The 26,126-nt window shown below is 37.1% G+C and overlaps 1 protein-coding gene across 3 annotated transcripts in view; it reads right to left on the bottom strand.

The window, feature by feature from the left end:
• The window catches only part of LOC149832472 (uncharacterized), a 64,910-nt gene that overhangs the window by 12,197 nt on the left and 26,587 nt on the right, over window positions 1–26,126 (bottom strand). For all 3 annotated transcript variants that reach the window (XM_090014514.1, XM_090014515.1, XM_090014516.1), the window contains exons 4-5: window positions 18,766–18,923; window positions 17,790–17,865 (exon numbers count right to left, since the gene is read on the bottom strand). In XM_090014514.1, coding sequence (XP_089870640.1) covers window positions 17,790–17,865; window positions 18,766–18,923 — 234 coding nt within the window. The remainder of the gene's footprint in view (window positions 1–17,789; window positions 17,866–18,765; window positions 18,924–26,126) is intronic.

Genomic DNA, 26,126 nt, shown 5'->3' with positions numbered 1-26,126 from the left:
ATGCTTTCTTTCCGCAAGACCGTTTTGTTGCGGAGTGTTGGGACAAGAACGTTGATGACAAATTCCATTTTCTTTTAAATAGCTTTGAAAATCATTGCACATATATTCGCCTCCCGAATAGGACCTAAGAATAGATAGATTTCCCAAAAATTGATTTTTAACCATTGCATGGAATTCTTTAAAGAATGAGAAAACTTCGGATTTGCGACTTAGGAAGTAAATTCATGTGAATCGAGTGAAGTCATCAATAAAGACCACATAATACGAAAATCCTCCTTTAGACAAAATAGGGGAAGGTCCCCACACATCGGAATGAACAAGTTCAAATGGCCGAGTGGTAAAGTAACTTCTTTGAGGAAATGGAGTAGCTTTAGATTTCCCAAAAATGCAATCTTTACAAGTCATGTGATTGTCTTTACAAGTATTGTTCAAAAACAGAAAAAGAGACATTTTTACAAAATTTGGATGACCAAGTCTCTCATGCCAAATTCCAATACTTTTGTCTTTTACAAGATTGCAAGATTTAGATGGAAGAGTCAAAAAGTCCATAAAATAGAGATCATCCCTTCTATGGTCTTGCCTAATCAGCCTCCCTGACTGGAGATCCTGCACGGTGCAATCTTTAGGTGAGAAAGAGACCTGAAATCCATGATCGGTGATTTGAGAAACGGAAAAAAGATTTAAATTAATTTTTTGAACGATTCTTACTTTATGAACGAAATTTTTTTGAGAATTTTTAAAATCAATCGTTCCAATACTTTCAATTTTCAATGATGTTCCATCAGCCGTTGAAACATAAGAGGATATGGGTTCGGAAAAAACATTTGAAAGAGAGTTTTTATGAGATGTCATATGAAAAGAAGCACCGGAGTCTAGTATCCACATACCTGGAGGTGATGAAGAATAGGCGATGGCGGCTCCGGATGTTGAGGAAGAAGTCTTGAGAAGATGTTGGAGAACTTCAGAGATATGATTAAGAGTCTCTTTGATATCTCCCTCTTTGGCACTTTCTTCTTCCTTCTTTGGAGAATTTTCTCCAATCGCGGCTACTTTTCCTTTAAGTTTGGGACAAACTGGTCTAATGTGTCCCGGTTTATTACAATAATGGCATATTATTCCCTTTCTAGGCCCATTACTATTTTTGTTAAAGTGAGGAGGTCTATAGGCTTTAACATTTGATCCGGGCCTAGTAACGGCCAAAACTCCATCATTCTTAATGCTTAAGCCAAGTCGAGTTTCCTCTTGGCATATTTCGGCGAGGGCGTCTTCAATAGGTAAGGCTTTGCTTCTATGGAGAAGAGATGCCCTAACTTGTTCAAATTTCGGGCGAAGACCATGAAGAAATTGAAAGAAGTGCTCCTTTTCAATTTGTTCCCTTCTTAATTCAATATCTTCTGGAGCCACCCATTTAGGCTCAAGAAGAGCAAGTTCATCCCAAAGAGGGGTTAGAGAGCTAAAATAGTCCCGGACACTCATATCCATTTGTTTGGTGGAACGGATTTTTTGTTGACAAAAAAATTGTTGAGCAAGATCCTTTTGGGTATACATACCCTTAAGGAAAAACCATGCCTCATTGGCCCTTCTAAATTTGGCAATATTAGCACAATTTTTAAGGTCAACATTGTTCATAAACCATGCCAAAATTTTGGCATGGTTACTTTCCCAATCCTCAACTTTGGATTGATGGTCATTGATAGCTTTGATGCGCTCATCGCCATCTAAAGCTTTTTCAACCTCATTTTCGATTTTAGTGAGAACAAGAGAGGGTTCGGGAGTAGTTCCCATAACAAAACCCCAAAGTTTCTTACCTCTTAGATGATTTTCCATCGCGGAGGCCCACATGAGATAGTTGGATCCATTTAGCTTAAAAGAAAGCTCCACTTTAGAATCATGTTCCATCGGCACCAAATATCCTTCCTTTCTTAAAATTTGAGAGGCACACGTTCCAAGATAATAAGGAGAAGCCCAATCACCAACCTTGCTCTGATACCATGTAATGAAAAAAGGCGGAAGCACCAATGGAGTAAAAGCACTCTTTAAGAGTGACCTCCAGAGCCAAGAACACAAACACTAAAAGTGCACACACAAAACTCTCAAAAGTAGAAAATGACTTAAAGTCATAAGTTGGATTTATTGAAGAAAGGAAGAGAAGGGTGAAAACCCATTGCTTACAAGAGGAGAATACCTCCTCTATTTATAGAGGAGGGAGACTTAAGGAAGGGACCACAAGGGGCTCCCATGTAGTCGTTGAGAGCCCCAACGGTCATAAATCTGACCGTTGAGGCCCCAACGGTCATAAATCTGACCGTTGGGGCCCCAACGACTACAAGTGTGGGGCCCTTGTGGTCTTACAAAAAGGAGAAAATAAAAAAGAAAAAAAGGAAAAAGAAAAAAAGAAAAAAGAAAAAGTTACATTGTGGTTTTACAAGAATACCCCTATCGGGTATTTCAATAAAAGGGGAAATGTATATATATACATATATGTATATATATACTTATATATATACGAATGTATATATATATATATAAGTATACAACAACTACTACGCCTTCATCCCAAAATAATTGGGGTCGGCGATATGAACCAAAAAAGAAAATCATTATGGGTCTTCCACATGAATCCTTCTCCTCCAATCATTTCTATCCAATGTCATGTCCTTGGTGAGGTTCAAAGCATTCGTATCATTTCCTATCACCTCCATCTATGTCTTCCTAGGCCTACCCCGACCTCTTTTAACTAATATATTTTCCCATTTCTCCATCCTTCTAACTGGAGCATCATTAGGCCTTCGCCGAATATGTCCAAACCACCGTAAACGATTCTCTCTCATCTTATTTTCAATGGGTGCAACGCCTACCTTCTTACGTATCTCCTCGTTCCGAATCTTATCTTTTACTGTATTTCCACACATCCATCTCAGCATACGCATCTTACCTGTGAAAGTATCTCCAATAAGATACTAATATCAAGATCTTAATAATCTTGATATTAAAGCTACCACCAAAGCACAATAAGAACACTTTAGAACACTTGTGCACAAAAAGCACAACCCACAAATAACTCACAAATGCACAAAGGCATAAAAACAATGGAATCGATTTATTGAGAACTTGGGCTTTGACTCAAAGCCATGAAAAATACAAGGGGGTGAAACCCCTATTTATAACAACACAAGAGGAGCTTTGGAGGGGCTCCACTCATAGACGTTGGAGCCCCTCCAACGGTCACAAATGTGACCGTTGGAGAGGGCCCAATGTCTATGTTAGTGGGCCCCCCAAGGTACCTTTTGGTACTTTACAAAAAGAAAAATAAAAAACAAATTACAATCACATTCATAAGATGAAGGTGCGTAAAATAGAGGAAAAGACTATTCTACCCCTACAGCTAGACAAAACAGAAATATATATTTTATATATATATATAATAAGTAGATACATATACATATATATTAATATATGTATATGTATTACCTTATATATATAAAATATATATATTACATTTGAATGATTAGGTATATAATTTAACACCCCCCCTCAAACTTAGGGCAGGATGACCGAGAGTTTGCTAAGAAGAAAGTTGAAGCGCGGAGCACACAAGGCTTTAGTGAAGAAATCCGCCAATTGATATTCGGATGTGACATATGGTAGGTCAATGATTCCTTTGAGGTATGCCTCCCAAACGTAGTGACAATCCATCTCTATGTGTTTGGTCTGCTCATGAAAAGTGTGATTTTTAGCAATATAAATTGCACTTTGGTTGTCACAGCAAAGCTTGGTAGGCCCTTCAATAGTGATCCCCATGTCTTCCAACAACTGATGAATCCAGACAATTTCCATGGTAGTAGTCGCCATAGCACGATATTCCGCTTCAGTTGATGATAGAGACACCTTTTGCTGCTTCTTACATCTCCATGAGATTAATGAGTCTCCTAAGAATACACAAAAACTAGTGGTGGAGTGACGGTTATTTGGGTCACCTCCCCAATCAGAGTCAGTATATGCAATCAATCTTAACTCAGAAGAAGAAGACAAAAAAACTCCCTTATTAATAGTGTGCTTTAGGTATATTACGACTCGTAAGATAGCACCCATGTGAACCGAAGTTGGTGCATGCTAAAATTGACTTGCCGTATGCACCGCATGTGAGATATATGGTCTGGTGATACTTAGGTACATCAACGATCCTACTAGTTGCCTGTAGGGAGTAGGATCGGAGAGGGAAACACCATCATCAATCTTCATTTTAGCTCCTACTATAGCAGGAGTTTCACAAACTTTATCATCTGTAATACCGAACCTGTCAATAATCTCAGATGCAAGCTTAGTTTGAGATAGAAAATATCCTCTATAAGAGTAAGCTACCTCAATACCCAAAAAGTAAGTTAAGAAGCCTAAGTCAGACATTTCAAACTTATCCTTTAAAATGGATTTTATGCTTTTAATCCCTTTAGAGTCGCTCCCAGATATAAGCATGTCATCCACATAAAGTAGTAGAATGACAATCCCTGCATTAGATTTTCTAACAAACAAAGCAGTATCAGTAAAGCAGGATGAGAAATCATTTTCTAACATTATGGAGTTAAACCTATCATACCAAGCCTTGGGAGCTTGTTTTAAACCATAAAGTGCTTTCCGAAGACGAAGCACTTTTCCTTTAGGATACTCCATTCCAGGAAGAGCATTCATATAAACTTCTTCGTTTAAATCTCCGTTTAAAACAGAGTTGCCAGTCGAGGAAGCGGGAGCGGGAAGCGATACGGGAAGCGGAAGCGGGAAGCGAGGCACTTTCAAAAATTTAGGAAGCGGGAAGCGTGGGACCACTTAGGAGCGAACCGGGAAGCGTCTCGGAAGCGACATAGGAAGCGTCTCGGAAGCGACATAGGAAGCGAACCGGAAGCGACCTAAGAAGCTATAAATTTCTAAATTGTAAATTATAAGCTACAATGTTCTAAACTCTAAGTCTAACCTTAAAATTAACATAATCCACTACTTCACTTCATCATGCAAGATTCAAAATAAAAGTATACCAAAAAAATATTATAAGACCATGACAAAAAAGTAACATAAAAGTTTTTAAGTTGGACAACTCCAACTACATCATAAAAAAAAATAATAATTCAAGAGTTCATTAATCTACCATCTTTCTCTTCCCCTTCAAGTCAGCAATAGATCGCGAACTTTCTGCATCATCACGTGCATCTTGTCCTCCACGACCATGTCTTCTGCTCCTTCCTTCATTTCCTATAATGAATACGTTAAAAAGTTAAAATGTTCAAAAACCATAATTTAAAATATAAAAAACACAATATCAACATACCTTGCCTAGGTCTCCGGCTAAAGAAACGATCAATCCGACCATGATGAACTGATGGTCGCTCTTGTATATCTGCAGTTCTACTAGCTCTGGTGGATTGATTTGTATCCTCTTGAACTTCATTTGTACGTATAATTATTGGAGGTAATGGAGCTTTTGGTTGTGCATCTTTATGTTTGGATTTGGAAATAGTGCTTGATTGTTGTGCACTATCATCCAAATCTCTCCATCGCATATCCTCTAATCTCAACGTATTTTCTTCTACAATAGGAAGTTCTGGATTGATATCCCATTTTCGACTAGGCCCTTCTTTATAGCGATTGTTGCACCTTTTATAATAAGAATATAAAATATGAATGCTAATAAACAATCAATGATAAAAAAAGAGAAAAAAAAATACCAAAACAAAAGTACAACACAGTTTAATTATACCTGTCAATCAATCGAAGATTGGAATGAATATACACTAAGGTATCAGCACGATCTTCATTGAGCCTATTTCTTTTAACATTGTGAATGTAACTATAGGTGCTCCACACTCTTTCTGCAGAAGATGTGCTAATAGGTTGAGATAAAACCTTAATGGCTAATGCTCTCAACTCCGGTGTATCACCACCATAAAAACGCCACCAATTAAGCACTGACATTGTAGGATTCAGTGCATCTATTCGTGCTGCATTTCGGCTAAATCTTCCACTTCTTGATGCAAAAGCCACAAGTTGTGACCTATAAAGTGTAGATAACTCTTCATTTCCAGAAGATATGACTTCAAGCGCAAGCATTGCACCGTCTAAGATATCATTATCCTTTTCTGCAAAAAAAAATGTTTAGTAACTATAACAAGAGAAATGCAAATGAAATAATTAAATCATTTAACTTTAAACTTTATTATATTCAAAAAATGAGTGTAGCTGAGATGCGGATGCTTAGATGGATGTGTGGAAATACAATAAAAGATAAGATTCGGAACGAAGAGATACGTAAGAAGGTAGGTGTTGCACCAATTGAAAATAAGATGAGAGAGAATCGTTTACGGTGGTTTGGACATATTCGGCGAAGGCCTAATGATGCTCCAGTTAGAAGGTTGGAGAAATGGGAAAATATATTAGTTAAAAGAGGTCGGGGTAGGCCTAGGAAGACTTGGATGGAGATGATAGGAAAGGATATGAATGCTTTGAACCTCACCGAGGACATGGCGTTGGATAGAAATGATTGGAGGAAAAGGATTCATGTGGAAGACCCAAAATGAATTTCTTTTTTGGTTCATATCGCTGACCCCAATTGTTTTGGGATGAAGGCGTAGTTGTTGTTGTTGTTGTTGTTGTTAACTTTAAACTTTATTAAATAGATAGAATTAAATTTTTACCAGGAGAAACTCGTTTGACCCCTCCTGCTGCTGGGATTTTGAGATACTCCGACTCGTAATATTTTGGAGTAAGCATGTGGGCTAGACTATGGAGAGGCACATTCATTTTGTCCCATCTATTTGAGACAATCTTATGAATCTTTTCATATAAATCTGGTTGTCCTTTTAGATTGTATTTGATTTCCCCCAACATGTTGTCCATGCCTTCATACACTTCACCAATTATAGGGCCTTCCTGATCACAAAATTTAATCATCTTATAGATGGGTTTTGTAATCAATAATGCTAAACGTACAGAATCCCAATATTCTTCATCAAGAACAGTTGTTTCTGTTGTAACAGCCTTTTTTTTCATAATTTCATCCGTGCATGATTGCTTCCAATCACTCCATCTATCTGAAATTACTGTGAGCCTTAAGCTCTCCCTCACATCAAGCAAGTGTTTCAAAGTAGTATAATGTGAAGCAAACCTTGTTTTTGAAATCTTTATTAATTCTAATTTTTCATTGCTTCTAAAGATTGCTAGTGCTTTTGAATGATTTGTGATATACTTCACAATTTCTTTACTCTGCAAATATGTTTCTCCCAACCAATGAAACTCATGTGCCAAATCCTTGAAGATCAAATTAAGTGTGTGCACAACACAAGGTGACCAAAAAATATACTTGTACGTTTGTTTTAATTCTTCACCTGCTAACTTGCAATTTGCTGCATTGTCTGCAATCACTTGCACTACATTAGAAGGCCCCACAACTTTAAATCTCGTCTTCAAAAAATCGGCAATGTTTGCAGCTGACTGTTGCACATTAGAAAAATCACTTGCATATAAGAACATCGAGCCAAAACAGTTTGAGGCAAGTATATTTATCAAGTGTTTGTTCTTGATATTTGTCCAACCGTCTGAGACAATGGAAACTCCAAACTCCTCAAACTTTTCTCGAAATTCATTTAACTCCCTGTGAACACACTCTTTCTCACTGTCAAGCAACGTTGTTCGCGCTTTTTCATATGATGGGGGTTTATATCCGGGCACTTTACTAACTGCAGATATCATCTCTTCCCAATATGGTGATCGAAGCACATTGAAAGGTATGTCATTTGCACACAAAAATCTGATAATTTTGTGATCTACATCATCTCTTTCTACCTTTTTAAAGGTATCACGAATATCAACTGTTTTTCGGCTTCCACTAGATGATGTAGTCATACTAATAGGCTTCTTCGGAGTATCAATTCTTGATCTCCTCAACTCAAATGCACTTGATGAAACCTCCACTCGACGAACTTGCCTCTTAATTTTTTTTGCCAATTCTGCATTTTTTGCAACTTCAGGGCAAAAGGCAATCTCAACACTTTGTCCCTTTGGAGATCCCATGAGATGTGCAAAAACTCGAGTATATGACCCATGATAAATATTTTTGCAGTGCCTGCACATAAAAACTTGGGTTCCACCTTGCTTTCCTTGCCCACTCTTCTTTTGTTTCAATACATGGCGCCATAGCACTGTTGTTTTATGCATGCTAGGTGGTTCATCATCTTGGTCATCTTCAGAATAGTAGTCATCCAAGTCATATTCTTCTTCATCTTCCTCATCAAAACAATTTTCGTTTCAGTCCTCAAACTGATATGGACAAGCAGAAGACCTCTTCTTGCCCTTCCCAACACCACTAGATGATTCATGCTCCAAATTGTACAAAGAATCGTCATCGTCATCAGAATTATCGTGATCATAGCTTGAGATGGTCATTAATGAAGCAAAGAACATGCAAATATATCTGCATCATAAAAGTATCAGAATCAACCTAAAACACTTAAAAAAAGCTATTATTAACAGTAAATAATGGAGAGTGAAGAACACAAAGCATGGGGATGTAAACAAAAGACTAAGCTAAAAAAGGGGGGGAAATTACGTGCAATCTGACTATCACTGAACTAAATACTCAAACAGGCACTTCAAGTTCTAATAAGAAACAAGCAACATAAATAACTGAGAATATATAGAGAGAGAATAGTTTGATTGAACTGCTAAATCAGATCAAGAACATATAAATCCAGTTTTCTTTCAGGACTCCACTAAAGTTCAATACCCGACTCATTGGGAAATTCTCCAAGTACCCATCAACTTAATTTTGCACAAATGGAGAACATTAAAGTGCTACCAGCCTTGGCAAACATTGATCTCTGAGACAATAGACTTAGAACTGAGGTTCTAAATCATTACGGTTATCTTCTTCATGATAATGTTCATTTACTATTTGTACCGGCTCACATCCTCCAGCAGCTCTCAGCCTCTCACTGGACTGAAGAAATAGCTTTTAAAATGTGGGAACAGCACACTCAAATGCTCTCCAATAAAACAATAATATTGCATATTATACCCGTTATACACCAATTAGCAAAAAAATTATTCATCAGTGTAGAATAGTTAAGATCATTAAAACCATCAACAATATCATGTTATCTCTAATGATACTTCCACCCCATCCGGTGCACTGATTTTCTTTGCCAACTGATGAAGTATAAAATGAACTTCCACATACACTATCACCATCATATCATAAACAACTGAAGAGTTAAATAAGAAGCTACAGCACATAATGGCCAATGCAAATTAACAATCCAGCTATATCAGAAAAGTTTTGTGACGAATGCGTACCATCTGTTTAGATAAGAAGTTAATATTACATTGCTTACGCTATCAATAGACTAGTATCATGGAGACAATAAAAAACAACCCACTGCTTCATGCAGAATGAATAAAAAAAACGGTTGCGATAATGAATCAGAAACTAAAAAAACTACAAACAAACCCTTGATCTACAGGAACAAAAAACCCCTTGATATACACCCTGAAAAAAAAAACCCTGCGATAGATCTACACCGAGAAAGAAAAAACCCTTGATCACTTTCCCCAAAACTACCCTATTGGATCCCACTGGTGTTGCTGACTGGAGGGGAGCTCGCACGACAGAGAGATAGAGAGAGTGACAGAGCGTGAGAGAGGGGGATAGCGTACCTTAAGGTGAACATCTTCATCTTCGGAAGTCGGTGGAGGCCACCGGAATTTTTTGAGGTCGCCGGAACTCGAAGCTCGCCGAAAACTCGAGAGAGAGAGAGAGAGAGAGAGAGAGGAGTCGGAACGCGTGAAAAAACAAAACCCTAAGCCCCTTTTGATTTTATTTTTTCACGGGTTTTATAAAATACCCATTTTAACCTCGGTAAAAAATATATTCATGTGTAAAAAAAAATTTAAGGGCAAACTCGACCTTTCCATAATAGCGTCCCCCTTTAAAGGGGTACGCGTACCTCTTTAAAGGGGTACGTGTACCCCTTTAAAGAGGTACGCGTACCCCTTTAAAGAGGTACGCGCTTCCCTTTAAAGGGGGACGTGCTTCCCTTTAAAGGGGGACGCGCTTCCTCAATTGAACCTGCGCTTCCCCTCGCGTTTCGAAAGCGCTGCGTTTTGCGCTTCCGAAACGCGTCCCGGGGAAGCGCGCTTCCCCTATTCTATAGGTGTTTCCGGTAACTCTGGTTTAAAAACACATTCTTAACATCCATCTGATAGATGTTCCATTTATTGATTGAAGCAACAGTTATAAGACATCGGACGGTGACCATTCGAGCAATGGGGGCAAAAGTCTCCTCATAATCAATCTCATATTTTTTACCATATCCTTTTGCAACTAAGTGGGCCTTATATCTCTCAAGAGACCCATCACTCTTAGTTTTGACTTTAAATACCCATCTATACCCTATTGCTTTCTTGTCTTTAGGAAGGTCTTGAAACTCCCAGGTCTTTACTTTCTTTAGGGCTTCAAGTTCATTATTCATAGCAACTATCCATTCCGGGCATTTTCGTGCTTCCTCAAAGTCCCTAGGTTCTATGTATGAGTGAATGGCGCTTAGACATGCTCTATATTTTGGTGAAAAAGACTCATATGAGATGAACCTAGAAGGAGGTCTTCTTGATCTTTCGATCCTACGAAGATTTCCTTCACTTGGAGGGGTAGACTCACTATCATATCTTTCGAGGGCACTTCTAAAAGTACTATCTCTATGAGGGTAAGTTATAGGATCTCTATGTGGTTCTTCATTGATGTGTTGATCAGAATGAGTTTCATCATTTTGATTTGTTTCATCATCACTAGTATCATCATCTTCAGTTAATAAATCAAACAGAAAAGAATAGTCAATATTCTCGTAATTGGTTTCAAGTTTTTCGAAACCACTAACATTTTCCAAGAAGCTTACATTTCTGGAAACATATAGTTTATCACTCTTAACATCATAACAGCGAAAAGCTTTATGAGTTTCAGAATAACCAAGAAAGGCACAAGGAATGGCCTTAGGAGAGAGTTTGTCATTTTTATCAGTAAGGACAAAACATTTACATCCAAAAACCCTTAACCTGCTATAATCAGGTTCTTTTTCATATAATTTTTCAAATGGGGAAATCTTGTTCAAGTTTTTAGATGGAAGTCTATTTATGAGATAGACAGAAGTAAGAGCGGCCTCCGCCCAAAGTTTTTTCGGAATATTTTGGGAAATGAGCAAAGTTCGTGTGGTTTCAATAATATGCCTATGTTTTCGTTCAGCCAACCCATTTTGTTGGGGGTTTTTGGGACAAGACTTTTGGTGGAGAATTCCATAGTTTTCAAGATAGCTTTTGAATTCATTGGAAAGGTATTCACCACCCGAATCGGTTCTAAAATTTTTTAAATTTCCATTGAATTGATTTAAAACCATCATGTGAAATGTTTTAAATGTTGAAAAAACTTCATGTTTATGTTTAAGAAAATATATCCAACTAAACCTAGTGAAATCGTCCACAAAGATAACATAGTAAGAGAAACCTCCCTTGGATATCACCGGAGCCGGACCCCATACATCGGAGTGAACAATTTCAAAAGGTTTTGTTGTAAACATGGATCTTTGAGGAAAAGGAAGACTTCTCATTTTTCCAAGAATACATTCATTACAAACAAAATTTTCATTACAAAGATGCTTAATAAAAGGCAAATAAGAGATTTTAATAATGTTGGGATGACCCAATCTCTTATGCCATACATGAATATCTTTGTTTTGAGCAACATTACAAAATTGATTCTTGGGAATTTTAAGAAAATCAACATAGTAGAGGTCCCCTCTCCTAGAGCCTTCCCCAATCAATTTCCCAGACTGGCGATCCTGTATCCAACATTTATTAGAAGAGAATTTTATATCGCAACCACAGTCCGAGAGTTGAGAAACGGAAAGTAAATTTAAATTTAGTTTTGGTATAAGACGAATTTTTGGGATAAAGAAGTCTTGTTTTTCAAAATTGCCCATTCCTTTAATTTCAAGAGGGGTTCCATCCGCCGTTGAGACAAAGGATGGAAGACAATTTTTAGAATAATCAGAAAGAAAACAATGGCTTGGAGTCATATGAAACGAAGCACCGGAATCAAGTAACCAAGATGTCTTACCAAGAGAGGAAGAGGATGACATAGCGGCTCCAGAAATGCCTCCTTTGAGAAGAGGTTGAAGAGCATCCACAATTTGATGAAGCGAAAGAGGTTCATTTGAAGTTGAAGGCCGTTCCTCCGATTGGGATGCTAAAGCCGCGGCAAGAAATTTCTTCCATTTGGGACAATTGGGTTTGATATGTCCCGGTTCTTTACAAAAATGGCAAGTTAATTTGCTATAATCTCTCTTGCCATATCGATCATTTTGCCCTTGATTTTTGAAATGGGGCGGTTTGTAGGTCTTCAAATTATTTCCGGGTCTTGACACGGCATTAACCACTTCATAGTCACTTTGAGAAGGTGTAGCAAGAATGCTTGGATTATTTTTACTAATCCCCATACGTGTTTCCTCACCACTTAGCTTGGTGATGACATCTTCAATAGATGGGGAGGTGAAAGCCGATAGAAGAGAGGATCGAATTTGCTCAAATTCGGGTCTAAGACCATTTAGGAAGTTGAAAAATCGATCTTCCTCTAGTTGTTTGTGCCTTAATTCAATAGCTTCTCCGCTCCATTTTGGTTCGAGCATAGCAAGCTCGTCCCAAATAGATGACAATTCGGCAAAATATTCCCGAATAGATAAATCATTTTGTTGAAGAGTCAAGGCTTTCTTTTGGAGATAGTATTTGTGAGACAAGTCCCTTGAAGTATACATTTTTTCAAGGTACAACCAAGCTTCGGAGGCCCTTTTAAACTTAATGATGTTGGCATTGATCTTGGTTTCTACGGACGAAAAAATCCAAGACAATATTTTAAAGTTCTTCATTTCCCACTCATCATGCCTTTTGGAATATTCTTCTAAGGCCTTTTGTCTATCTTCTCCTTCAAGAATCTTAATTTCCCCTTTCTCTATAATAGAAAGCTTGGGTTCGGGTTCCGATATGGAACCTTGAACGTAACCCCAAAGGCCTTTCCCTTTGATATGGGCTTCCATATTGCCGGCCCAAACATGGTAGTTCGAACCACTAAGTTTAAACTCAAGGGAGAAATGAGAGTCTTTTTCACCCATTAGAGAGAAGAGAAGATGGAAAATAATGCGTACCTTAACGGATTTTCAACCTTTTCTTGACAAAAGTTACTTCTAAAATATTGCCCGAAGTAAATGCTTTACTCAAAAACTTCACTAGCTTGAGGGCACGTTTTTCGAGGTGCTTCACAAGAGACGAGATGCACGATCCTCTTTCTTCCAACGAGGCTCTGATACCATGTGAAAGTATCTTCAATAAGATACTAATATCAAGATCTTAATAATCTTGATATTAAACCCACCACGAAAGCACAATAAGAACACTTGTGCACAAAAAGCACAACCCACAAATAACTCACAAATGCACAAAGGCATAAAAATCAATGGAATCGATTTATTGAGAACTTGGGCTTTGACTCAAAGCCATGAAAAATACAAGGGGCTGAAACCCCTATTTATAACAACACAAGAAGAGCCTTGGAGGGGCTCCACTCATAGACGTTGGAGCCCCTCCAACGGTCACAAATGTGACCGTTGGAGAGGGCCCAACGTCTATGCTAGTGGCCCCCCCAAGGTACCTTTTGGTACTTTACAAAAAGAAAAATAAAAAGAAAGAAAAATAAAAATAAAAAACAAATTACAATCACATTCATAAGATGAATGTGCGTAAAATAGAGGAAAAGACTATTCTACCCCTACGGCTAGACAAAACAGAAATATATATTTTATATATATAATAAGTAGAATGATTAGGTATATAATTTAACATCAGCTACACTCATTTTTTGAATATGATGTCTCTTGGAAGCCCAACATTCCGTACCATATAGTAAAGCAGGCCTAATAGTCGTTCTATAAAACTTTCCCTTCAACCGCAATGGCATTCTACGATCGCACAACACTCCAGTTGCACTTTTCCATTTCATCCACCCAACCTTTATCCTATGATTTACATCTCCATCAATTTCTCCATACTTTTGAATGATAGATCCCAAATATTTGAAACAATCATCCACCGGTATTTCTTGCTCACCAAGCTTCACTACACTCTCATCATTACTTCGTTGCTTACTAAACCGACATTCCATGTATTCTGTCTTACTCTTACTCAACTTAAAACCTCTTGCTTCCAATGTCTGTCTCCATAATTATAACTTAGCATTAACCCCAGCTCTAGACTCATCAATCAAAACAATATCATCAGCAAACAACATACACCACGGCACATTTTCTTGAATTGATCTCGTAAGCTCATCCATCACTATAGCAAATAGGAAAGGGCTTAAAGCAGATCCTTGATGTAACCCAACCATTATAGGAAAATTGGTTGTCACCCCTCCACAAGTGCGGACATTGGTTACTACTCCTTCATACATATCTTTAATTATTTTAATGTACTTGAGAGAAACACCTTTCTTCATCATTGTCCACCAGAGAACGTCCCTAGGTACTCTATCGTATGCCTTCTCTAAATCAATAAAAACCATATGCAAATCTTTATTCCTCTCTCTATTTCTCTCGATAAGTTGTCTAAGAAGATGTATAGCTTCCATAGTTGATCTTCCAGGCATAAAACCAAATTGATTCTCCGATATCATGACAACCTTCCTCAACCTAGACTCAATAACCCTCTCTCAAAGTTTCATAGTATGACTCATGAGTTTTATACCACGATAGTTTGTGCAATCTTGTATATCACCCTTATTTTTATATAGAGGCACCAAAGTACTCTTCCTCCACTCATTAGGCATCTTATTTGTCCGCCAAATCTTGTTAAAAAGATTTGTCAACCATTCTAAACCTTTCTCTCCCAAGCATTTCCAAGCCTCGATAGGAATACCATCTGGGCCAACTGCCCTTCTTGATTTCATTTTCTTCAAAGCCTCTGCAATTTCTTTCTTTTGAATCTTGCGCATGAAGTCACGATTCATCTCATGAAAAGGAATAGAGAAGTCTCCAAGATCCTGAGCATGACTTTCATTAAATAGCTTATCAAAATAATTTTTCCATCTCTCCTTAATCTCCTCATCTTTGACTAAAACCCTTTGTGTTTCATCTTTGATACATCTAACCATACCCAGATCCCTCGATTTCCTATCTCTCATCTTTGCAAGCCTATATATAAGTATATTTATATATATATACATATTTTAACACTGATCCCTATAAAATCAAGTACATAGATCACATCTGTACGGTCATAATTTAAAAATGAAACAAAAAAACCTGAAAAAACCATCAAGCACGTATCACAAGCACCTACTCTCTCTCTCTCTCTCTCTATATATATATATATATATGAGAATAATTTGATATTTTGAATATAAAAGAAAGTTAAAATGAATTTTTTAAAAAAGAGGAGGGGGTATTAGGATAATTTTCTTTTCTTTTTATAATAAAAAGGGAAAGGGGGTTGTGAATTGACCCCCACCCCTACCATCTCTCTCTCTCTCACTGATCCTGTCCCATCATTTCTCTCTCCCTGGACAAAAAGGAGCAGGAGGAGGAGGAGAAGAAGAAGATGGAGGAGGAGAACAAGGGACAGGTGGGTATTTCTCTCTCTCTCCCCCCCCCCCCTTCTTCTTCTTCTTCTTCTTCTTCGACAATCAAAGGTGGAAAGGAGGCAAGGGTTTTGAAAAAGGGGCCTTGCCTATGTCACAGGGACTCTCCAACTAGGTGCCGCACCCGCACCCGATGCAGTCAACCTGACCCTGGGTGCAGTCAATGCACCCAGGGTCATTTATGTTCAACTTTTGGACTTTATATATATATATATATATATATATTATTTATATTTATATTTTTTTTGCCACACCCCCACACCCGCACCCATGTGACATAGGGCCTCGCCTTTTGACTATTGTGAAACAACGAAAAAAAAAAGAGAAATGGGTTTTGGGGTCGTGTCCAAGTTGAACCCGCGACCCGGACCCAACACCTACCCGTGCCACACCCGGTACCCGTGTCGGTTTGTGTCGGCACGAGTACACGAGGTGTTTTGTTGTGTCCCTGTTACATAGTATCAGAGATGATGTTCTCACTAGAAAACCTCCAAAGACAACAACATGACTAAGAACAACACATTCTTTTTCCTCTTTTATTCTGATAGGCAGGCTGGGGTTAGGCAGACACTACCAGTTACAGAACTATATACCAGTGGGTATCAAATTCATGACATCCCAGCACTTGGTGACATTCACAAGCCCCTCCAACCATATGAGTGGAGCCCCTCATGGGTTAAGAACCTCACATACTTGAATAAATAATGTGACTAATTTTCATATATAGCTAGTGCATGTATGATTTACCAATCCATCTTAAGTATCATTGTAAGAAAGCTGCACAAAATCCAATTCTTGTTCCTTCTCTACAATATGTAAAACCTGATGCTGGACATCCAGTTACAAGACTAGGCAAGGAAGAAAAAGAGGGGTTTCTATGTAACTGATGCCAGATTTAGGGACAGGCACAAGGAAAAAGGCTGATACAGAATGTACAGTAAGTTGCACATATAGTCAAGTTATCTGGGTCTATAGCCAAATTCAAACAGCCTCTAATGATAATTAACTTAGAGAGGGGCCAAATGAGATGGGTGGATGATTAGGTCGCACTACCATAACCAAGGGTCTTGGGTAGGAATCCCACAGGGATTATCGCCAGCTTGCCTATAAAAAGAACATCTGGGAAAAGCATGTAAATTGTGTAAAAGTTTAAAACATAACAGTTTTGATAATGATACCAACAAAATGGCCAGCTTTGGAAATCTGAAAATGATAGCAATGAAATGGCCAACCTATCAATCACGAACCAAGAGTCCACCAACTCTAACTTGAGTGAATAACCACAAAAAAGGAACACACTCACAAATCCCACAAAGGGAACCCCACAAAAGTGTTCTCTAAGGAACACACCCACAAAGGGGATACACACACTAAGGCACACAATATAAATATATATATTTTATTCAATGAAACAAGTGTACAAAAGCATACTTTACAAAGGGGAAAACATCCCTATTTTTACACAAATAGAGAGAAGAGAATACTTTACAAAGGGGAGAACATCCCTATTTTTACACAAATAGAGAGAAGAGAGAAAGCTAAAAGAGAAAGAGAAAGAGAGACCTCCCAACGGCTAGATTTCTAGCAGTTGGGAGTAACTCAACTAGTTTGACTTAATCACAATAAATATATATAATATATGTTACAATAAAAATTATATATACATATTATATGTAAAAAGTATGAATATACATATACATCTATATATATACTATACTATATGCATAAACATGTATATTTAAAATTTAACAGGTATGATATATGCAGTCCATTGTATCACTTCTCTTGGGGCAAAACATGATTAAACATGTAGAAAGGGGCTACAAAAGCCAAAGATTAACCTGACATCATGAAGATTATCTTATATCACAAATTTTGAAAGAGTTCCATTAATTCCAAACCAATAAAGCAACAAATAAAATGCAATTCCTTTTCTTTAATCATCAAAAATATAGGTGAAACCATTTATATAATAAGCAAGAAACTCAGAGACACAAAGGCATAAGATCAAGATTATTAATTATTGAACATCAAGAGCAATGGAACTAGGATTGCAACATTCAAAAAGAGCACACACCATCAGTATGACCCTCTTCTGTTGGCAAGGTGGTAGATTTTGGTATTGCCCAAACATACAATGGACTCCGTGCTTGCTGCCAAAAAGAGTCATCAAAAGGTCATAATATGTGTTATAGAACCCACACTGAAACAACAGAAACCATGCATTTGTAGTTATATTAAAGGACATCCTAAAAAATCCAAAAAATCCTGCAGTCCAAAATCCTCAATCACATATTAATGTGCCTCAGAATTAGAACATACCAGTACAAAACTAAAGTTGTACATTGTTTTACATTTAACAAGACTGAGAAAGCACTTAACATGCAAAATGAGGAGGGGAAATAAGTATTACAAGAAAATATGGAAATTTTTGACAAAGAAAAGCTAAAAGTAAGAAAGAAAATGGAAGATACAAAATAGGGAGTGAGGAAAATGTCTTGATGCCACAGAGAAGGATAATTGTAATCATACATGCCTAGACCAGAGTTACCGGAAGCGCCATAGGGCATGGGGAAGCGTGCTTCCCCCAAGGGCGTTTTGGAAGCACAAAATGTGGTGCTTCCGAAACGTGCTAGGAAGCGCCAAAAAAATTGGCAAACATGCTTCCCATTTAGGAGAAGCTCGCTTCCCCTTCTTTTTTCATTTTTTTGTATTTTTCTTTTTCTCTTTTTTCGCTTCTAGTTCGCTTCTTAGGTCGCTTCCGAAACGATTCCTAGTTCGCTTCTAAGTCGTCCCGCGCCCGCTTCCTAAAATTTTGAAAGTGCCTTACTTCCCGCTTCCGCTTCTCTGACAGGCAACTCTGGCCTAGACACATTTTTCTATTTAGAAAATGCAAATATTTTTTAAGAGGTGAAACTAATAGAGTATAACCATCCAAAAACAGATCATTCTATTTCATCATTGATGATATTTTTCACAAACTTAAGAAGGAAAGAAGGCATTATAGTGTAACATCATTTTCTAGCAAGTAAAGAAACGAATTTAGACTATACCAGATGAATTAGATCTTTCAATATTTCTCCATTAGACCGATAATTGTCCAACACCAACCACCGGCCACTCAAAGTGCTTCTCATGTAGTAGAAGTAGCGAATGGCAGTACCCTTGTATGATGGTGGAAGGACCTTAGGAAGCTCAGCTCTTACCAAATCTGCAAAAGAAAAAATTTCAGAAAAAACTTAAACCAAAATCAATGAATATAGTTTCTCTATCACAAGAAGTAAAAAAAGAAAAAAAACATGAATATTTGTTTTAATTATCAAGACAAGTAGCCACCTCTAAAATCAACAATATAAGAAGATGCCTCAAACCTCAGGCAGGCAGGCACAAATCCTTTCCTTCTCCAAGTTGAAAAGATGATTGGAGGTGCTAAAAACTACATCCATCTAGTTTATATAGTAGGTAATTAAAGGTTAAAACTATTTTTTGTGGAAAAGTCACATATTTATTCTCTCTCTCTCTCTCTCTCTCTCTCTCTCTATATATATATATATATATATATATATATATATATAGAGAGAGAGAGAGAGAGAGAGAGAGATCTGTCCTAACTAAATATTGACCATATTTGTTTTTGAACAATTTACAAAAGGCACCTATTTTTTGGAGTATTTACGAGGAGGTGCCTACTGTTTCAAATATTACAACTAACCGCCTGGGATAATAAATCTCCACCTCGGTTGTGCTGGGTGAAGAAGACAGTTACCTAACATATAAAATTACCTTTTTGCCTTTGATAGCAAAAACTCCAAACACCTTTATTTCCTTTTTAATGTCTAATAAACTATCACAGACACTTCACTTGGCATGTGTATCCTGTATCGACACCACACGACACTCGGACACTTCATGGACATAGTCAAACCAGTTTCCCACACAGTTAACATTGTGCTATTAGCTTTATCTATTTTCTTTTATAATCGTATTTACTTATTTTGTATTCACTTGAGTTCTTTTTCTTTTAAAATTTGTCATCAATTACATTACATATCAATTCCAATTTGGTTTCATTATTTGGTAGTTGATTTAGAATTGTTGTTTTATACATGCACTCAAACATACATACGTCTATGTGTGTACGTCCATGTCCCCGCATCCTACCAAGTGCATCTGAATCATGTCCACTGTTGCATCCGTATCCATGTACATAGGTAATAAAGTTACCTACACCCAGTTTCTTCAGCATCTGCCCAATGATGTTCCTTGGTGACTCAGGAATCAGGACAGCAATCATAAAGCACACCATGATGATTATGATGCTGATGATGATGGGGTGATGACAAAGCACGAGGAATCAAGGTTGTCTGTATTGTATGATACGGTACAATACGTCATAGTTGGCAAACCCGATGAGTCAACTCGAGAATCGCCTGAGTCGACCCAGATCGGACCCCAACTGGGTCACAATTCAGGACTGCCGATCCAACCCATTAAATAAATTTTTTATCATGTATTTTATTATTTTAATGCATAATTCTTATATAAAGTCACTTGTTATGAAGAAACTGTTAAATTGTAATTTATAAGACAATGTATTTTCTATATATATTTTATATATATAAAAGAAGATACATATACATATATATATTTCATATATGTATATGTATTCATCTACTTGTATATATAAAATATATATTTCTTTATTGTATTGGCTGTAGGGGTATTTTAGTCATTTCTACATTTTGCGCATATTCATGTTTTTGAATATGATTGTAATTCCTCTTTATTTTTTTATTTTTGTAATTTTTTTTCATTTCTTATTTTTGTTTTTTTTATAATGTTTTTGTACACAGTCAGTGGCTGCAACAGTCAGCCATTGACTGTGTACACAGTTTTAAAAATATAGACGTTGGGCCGATTCCCAACGTTTCTAATAAGAGCTGTTGGGAATAGCCCAACGTCTCTTAAGTTTGCTTATAAATAAGGGCTATGTGAGCCCATTGTACGAATGTATTAGAGTAAGGAGTTGTCTCCTTAAGCTTTATAAACACTAGGCATTTATTGCACTTTCTTTGGTGTAAAGCTTATAAACACTGTGCATTTATTGCACTTCTTTTGTGGTGTAAAGCTTATAAACATTGTGCATTTATTTTGTGTATTGAGTATTTGAAGTATCAAGTTATTTGAAAACTTGATTGTTTGCAAGGATTCTTCACATGGTATCAGAGCAAGGTTGGAGAAAAAAAAAAGGATCGTGTGGATTCTCACTTTTTCGGGTGCCTCAAAAATTGTGCCCTTGATTTTTTTGGTGATTGAAGTGGATTTGCTTGTTCATCCAATATTTTAGAAGACTCTTCTATCAAGAAAGGTCTAAAAATCCTTTGTGGTACGTATTCTTTTTCATCATCTCTCCTCTCTAATGGGTGAAAAAGACTCTCATTTTTCTCTCGGCTTCAAACTCAGTGGGTCCAACTATCACGTCTGGGCCGGAAACATGGAGGCGCATATTAAAGGAAAAGGGCTTTGGGGTTATGTTCAAGGCTCGATTCCCGAACCGGAGCCAAAGATAACCTTGATGGAGAAAGGAGAAATAAAAATCCTTGAAGGCGAAGAAAGAGCCAAGGCTCTTGAAGACTACACCAAAAAGCATGAAAAATGGGAGATGGGGAATTTTAAATTTTTCTCATGGATTTTCTCATCCGTAGAAACAAGAATTAACGTCAATATTATCAAGTTTAAGAAGGCTTCTCAAGCGTGGGAGTACCTTGAGAAGATGTAGACCTCTAGGGACCCGTCTCATAAATATTACCTCCAAAAGAAAGCTCTAACTCTTCGTCAAGGAGAGATGACTATAAGGGAGTATTTTGCCGAACTCTCTTCTATTTATGATGAGCTTGCTATGCTCGAACCCAAGTGGAGTGGAGAAGCCATAGAGCTTCGTCATAAACAATTGGAAGAAGATAGATTTTTTAATTTTTTAAATGGGCTTAAGCCTGAATTCAAACAAATCTGATCTTTCTCTTTTATCCGCCTTCACTTCCCCCTCTCTTAAAGATGTAATTACTAAACTAAGTGGGGAAGAGACTCGTATGGGTATAAGCAAGAACAACCCAAGTGTTCTAGCTACACCTTCCTATAATGAAGGAGTTAATGTCGTATCAAGACCGGGGAGCAACTTAAGGACCTACAAGCCTCCTCACTTCAAGAATCAAAACACAAGTGGTCAAGGAGGGAAGAAGGATTATAGCAAGCTTTTATGTCATTTTTGTAAGGAACCGGGGCATATCAAGCCTATTTGCCCAAAGTGGAAAAAGTTACTTGCGATGGCTATTACATCCCAACCTCAAAAGGAAGAGTGTTCGTCATCTTCAAATGAAGTTATTTCATTGCAACAAATCGTGGATGCACTTCAACCTCTTTTAAAATGGGCAATTTCCGAAGCCGCCATGTCAACCTCTTCTCCTCCCGGTAAGACCTCTTGGCTTTTAGATTCGGGTGCTTCTTTTCACATGACCCCAAGTTTTAGTTCTTTTTCCGAATACTCAAAAAATTCCTCTCCATCTTTTGTTTCAACTGCGGATGGAACATCTCTTGAAGTAAAAGGAATAGGAAATTTTGAAAAACAAGGGTTCTTTATTCCAAAAATTAGATTTATACCCAAATTAAACTTAAATTTGCTTTCTGTTTCTCAACTCTCAGATCATGGGTGTGATATAAAGTTCTCATCTAACAAATGTTGGATACAGGATCGCCGGTCCGGGAGATTGATTGGGGAAAGCTCTAGGAAGGACGATCTATACTATGTCGATTCCCTTCAAATTCCAAAGAACCCATGTTGTAATGTTGTCCAACAAAAGGATATTAATGTGTGGCACAAGAGACTTGGACATCCAAATATTGCAAAAATTTCTCATTTACTTTTTGTTAAAAGTCCATGTAAAAGTGATTTAACTTGTAATGACTGTATTCTTGGGAAAATGAAAAAGTTGCCTTTTTGTGAAAGATCTATGTTTACAACAAGACCTTTTGAAATTATCCATTCGGATGTATGGGGACCGACACCCGTCCTATCAAAAGGAGGCTTTGCATATTATGTCATTTTTGTTAACGACTACACGAGATATTGTTGGATTTATTTTCTTAAACACAAATATGAAGTTTTCTCAATTTTTAAAACCTATCATATGATGATTAAAAATCAATTTAATGAGAATCTAAAAATTTTTAGAACTGACTCTGGTGGAGAATACCTTTCAAGTGAATTCAAAAATTATCTTCAAAGTCATGGTATTCTTCACCAAAGATCTTGTCCAAAAACCCCTCAACAAAATGGATTAGCCGAAAGGAAACATAGACATATAATAGAGACAACTCGAACATTACTTGTTTCTCAAAACATCCCAAAAGGTTTTTGGGCTGAAGCGGCTTTAGCATCTGTCTATCTGATAAATCGGCTACCTTCTAAAAACTTGAACAATATCTCGTTTTTTGAAAAATTGTATACCAAAGAACCCGACTATAGTCGGTTGAGAATTTTTGGTTGCAAATGTTTCGTTCTTACTGACAAGAATGACAAGCTTTCGTCAAAAGCCATTGCCTGTGCTTTTCTTGGATATTCTGAAACCCAAAAAGGGTTTCGTTGTTATGATATTGAGAATGACAAGCTATATGTTTCCAGAAATATGAGTTTTCTGGAAAATGTTAATGGTTTTGAAAGGAGTGAACCCTTTGAAGAAAACATGGATTACTCCTTTTTATTTGAAATGTTAGCACATGACGATGATAGTGATGACGATTTCATTCATAATGACGTCAATGATAAAGAAGATGGCTCTTCCCATCCACCTATCTCCCAACATAGAAGTGAAGGAGCATTGAGAGATCCTATAACATATACCCATAGAGATAAAAACAGTTTTAGGAGTGCAATTGAAAAATTCAGTGAACCTAGTGGGTCCAATTCAATAAATGATGAAAACCTACGAAGAACTGAGAGAAGTAAAAAGATGTCTTCTAGGTTTATTTCATATGATTCGTTTACTCCTAAACATAGAGCATGCCTTGGCGTCATTCATTCCTATATAGAACCCAAAAACTTCGAAGAAGCCAAAAAGAATGATGAATGGCTGAAAGCAATGGAATGTGAGCTTTCAGCTCTCAACAGGGCAAAGACTTGGGAGTTCCAAGATCTTCCTATGGGTAAGAAAGCAATAGGGTGTAGATGGGTATTTAAGGTAAAAACTAAGAGCGATGGATCTCTTGAGAGATATAAGGCTTGATTAGTTGCAAAGGGATATAGTCAAGAATACGGGATTGACTATGAAGAAACTTTTGCCCCTGTGGCCCGAATGGTCACTATCCGATGTCTCATTACCGTTGCCTCAATCAACAAATGGAACATCTATCAAATGGATGTTAAAAACGTCTTCTTAAATGGTGATCTGAATGAAGAGGTATATATGGATGCTCCACCAAGAATGGAGACTCCCAAAGGGAAAGTGCTTCGTCTTCGAAAAGCACTTTATGGTTTAAAACAAGCCCCTAAGGCTTGGTATGATAGATTTAACTCCGTAATGTTAGAAAATGGTTTTTCTTCCTGTTTCACTGACACTGCCTTATTTGTTAGAAAAACCAATGCAGGGATTGTCATTCTGCTCTTATATGTGGATGATATGCTTATAACCGGAAGTGATTCTAAAGGGGTTAAAAGCATAAAATCAATTTTGAAGGATAGGTATTTTTTATCTCAAACTAAGCTTGCCTCTGAGATTATTGACCGGTCAGGTATTACAGATGATAAGGTTTGTGAAACTCCTGCTATAGTAGGAGCCAAAATAAAGATTGATGATGGTATTCCTCTCTCTGATCCCACCCCTTACAGACAGCTTATGGGATCTTTAATGTATCTGAGTATTACTAGACCAGATATCTCTTATGCAGTTCATACTGCAAGTCAGTTCCAACATGCACCAACATCAGTTCACATAAGTGTCATCTTGCAGATTGTGAGATACATAAAAGGCACACTAAACAAGGGAGTATTCTTATCATCTTCTTTTGAATTAAAATTAATTGCTTATACTGACTCTAACTGGAGAGGTGACCCAAATAACCGTCACTCCACCACTGGTTTTTGTGTGTTTTTAGGAGACTCGCTGATTTCATGGAGATGTAAGAAGCAGCAAAAAGTGTCTCTATCCTCAACAGAAGCTGAATATCGTGACATGGCGACTACTACCATGGAAATTGTATGGATTCATCAGCTATTAGAAGACATGGGGATCTCAATAGAAGGGCCCACCAAGCTATGCTGTGATAACAAGAGTGCAATATACATTGCTAAAAAACATACTTTTCATGAGCGGACTAAATACATTAAGATGGATTGTCACTATGTTCGGGAAGCGTATCTAAAAGGAGTTATAGATCTTCCGTATGTAACTTCAGAATATCAGTTGGTAGATTTCTTCACCAAAGCTTTGTGTGCTCCGCGGTTCAATTTCCTCCTTGGCAAACTTTCGGTCATCTTGCCCTAAGTTTGAGGAAGGGTGTTAAATTGTAATTTATAAGACAATGTATTTTCTATATATATTTTATATATATATAAGAAGATACATATACATATATATTCTTCTACTTGTATATATAAAATATGTATTTCTTTATTGTATTGGTTGTAGGGGTATTTTAGTCATTTCTACATTTTGCGCATATTCATGTTTTTGAATATGATTGTAATTCCTCCTTTTTATTTTTTTATTTTTGTAATTTTTTTTCATTTCTTATTTTTGTTTTTTTTATAATGATTTTGTACACCGTCAATGGCTGACTGTGTACAGTGTACAACAGTCAGCCATTGACTGTGTACAAAGTTTTAAAAACATAGACGTTGGGCTAATTCCCAACGTCTCTAATAAGAGCTGTTGGGAATAGCCCACCGTCTCTTAAGTTTGCTTATAAATAAGGGCTATGTGAGCCCATTGTATGAATGTATTAGAGTAAGGAGTTGTCTCCTTAAGCTTTATAAACACTGTGCATTTATTGCACTTTCTTTGGTGTAAAGCTTATAAACACTGTGCATTTATTGCACTTCTTTTGTGGTGTAAAGCTTATAAACACTGTGCATTTATTTTGTGTATTGAGTATTTGAAGTATCAAGTTATTTGAAAACTTGATTGTTTGCAAGGATTCTTCACAGAAACTAATATTGTTCAATGAAAAAAATTAATAATCATGTATAATTATATGTTTTTGTAACTTAGCTATTGACATATTAGCTTGAAGTTTAGTTATTTTCATGTCTTATTCATGTGCTTACACTATAAAATAGAGTCCTGACTCGTTTGAGTCGCCAAGTCAACCAACAGACTCGGTGGCCAAGTAGGGGTCCGATCCGAGCCCAAATCACGAGTTT

Source organism: Nuphar pumila, chromosome 7 (assembly GCF_984573655.1).
Source record: "Nuphar pumila chromosome 7, dmNupPumi1.hap1.1, whole genome shotgun sequence".
NCBI classification, from domain to species: Eukaryota; Viridiplantae; Streptophyta; class Magnoliopsida; order Nymphaeales; family Nymphaeaceae; genus Nuphar; species Nuphar pumila.
The sequence above is the reverse complement of the archived record's forward strand: the minus strand, read 5'-3'. Positions and strand labels throughout refer to the sequence as shown.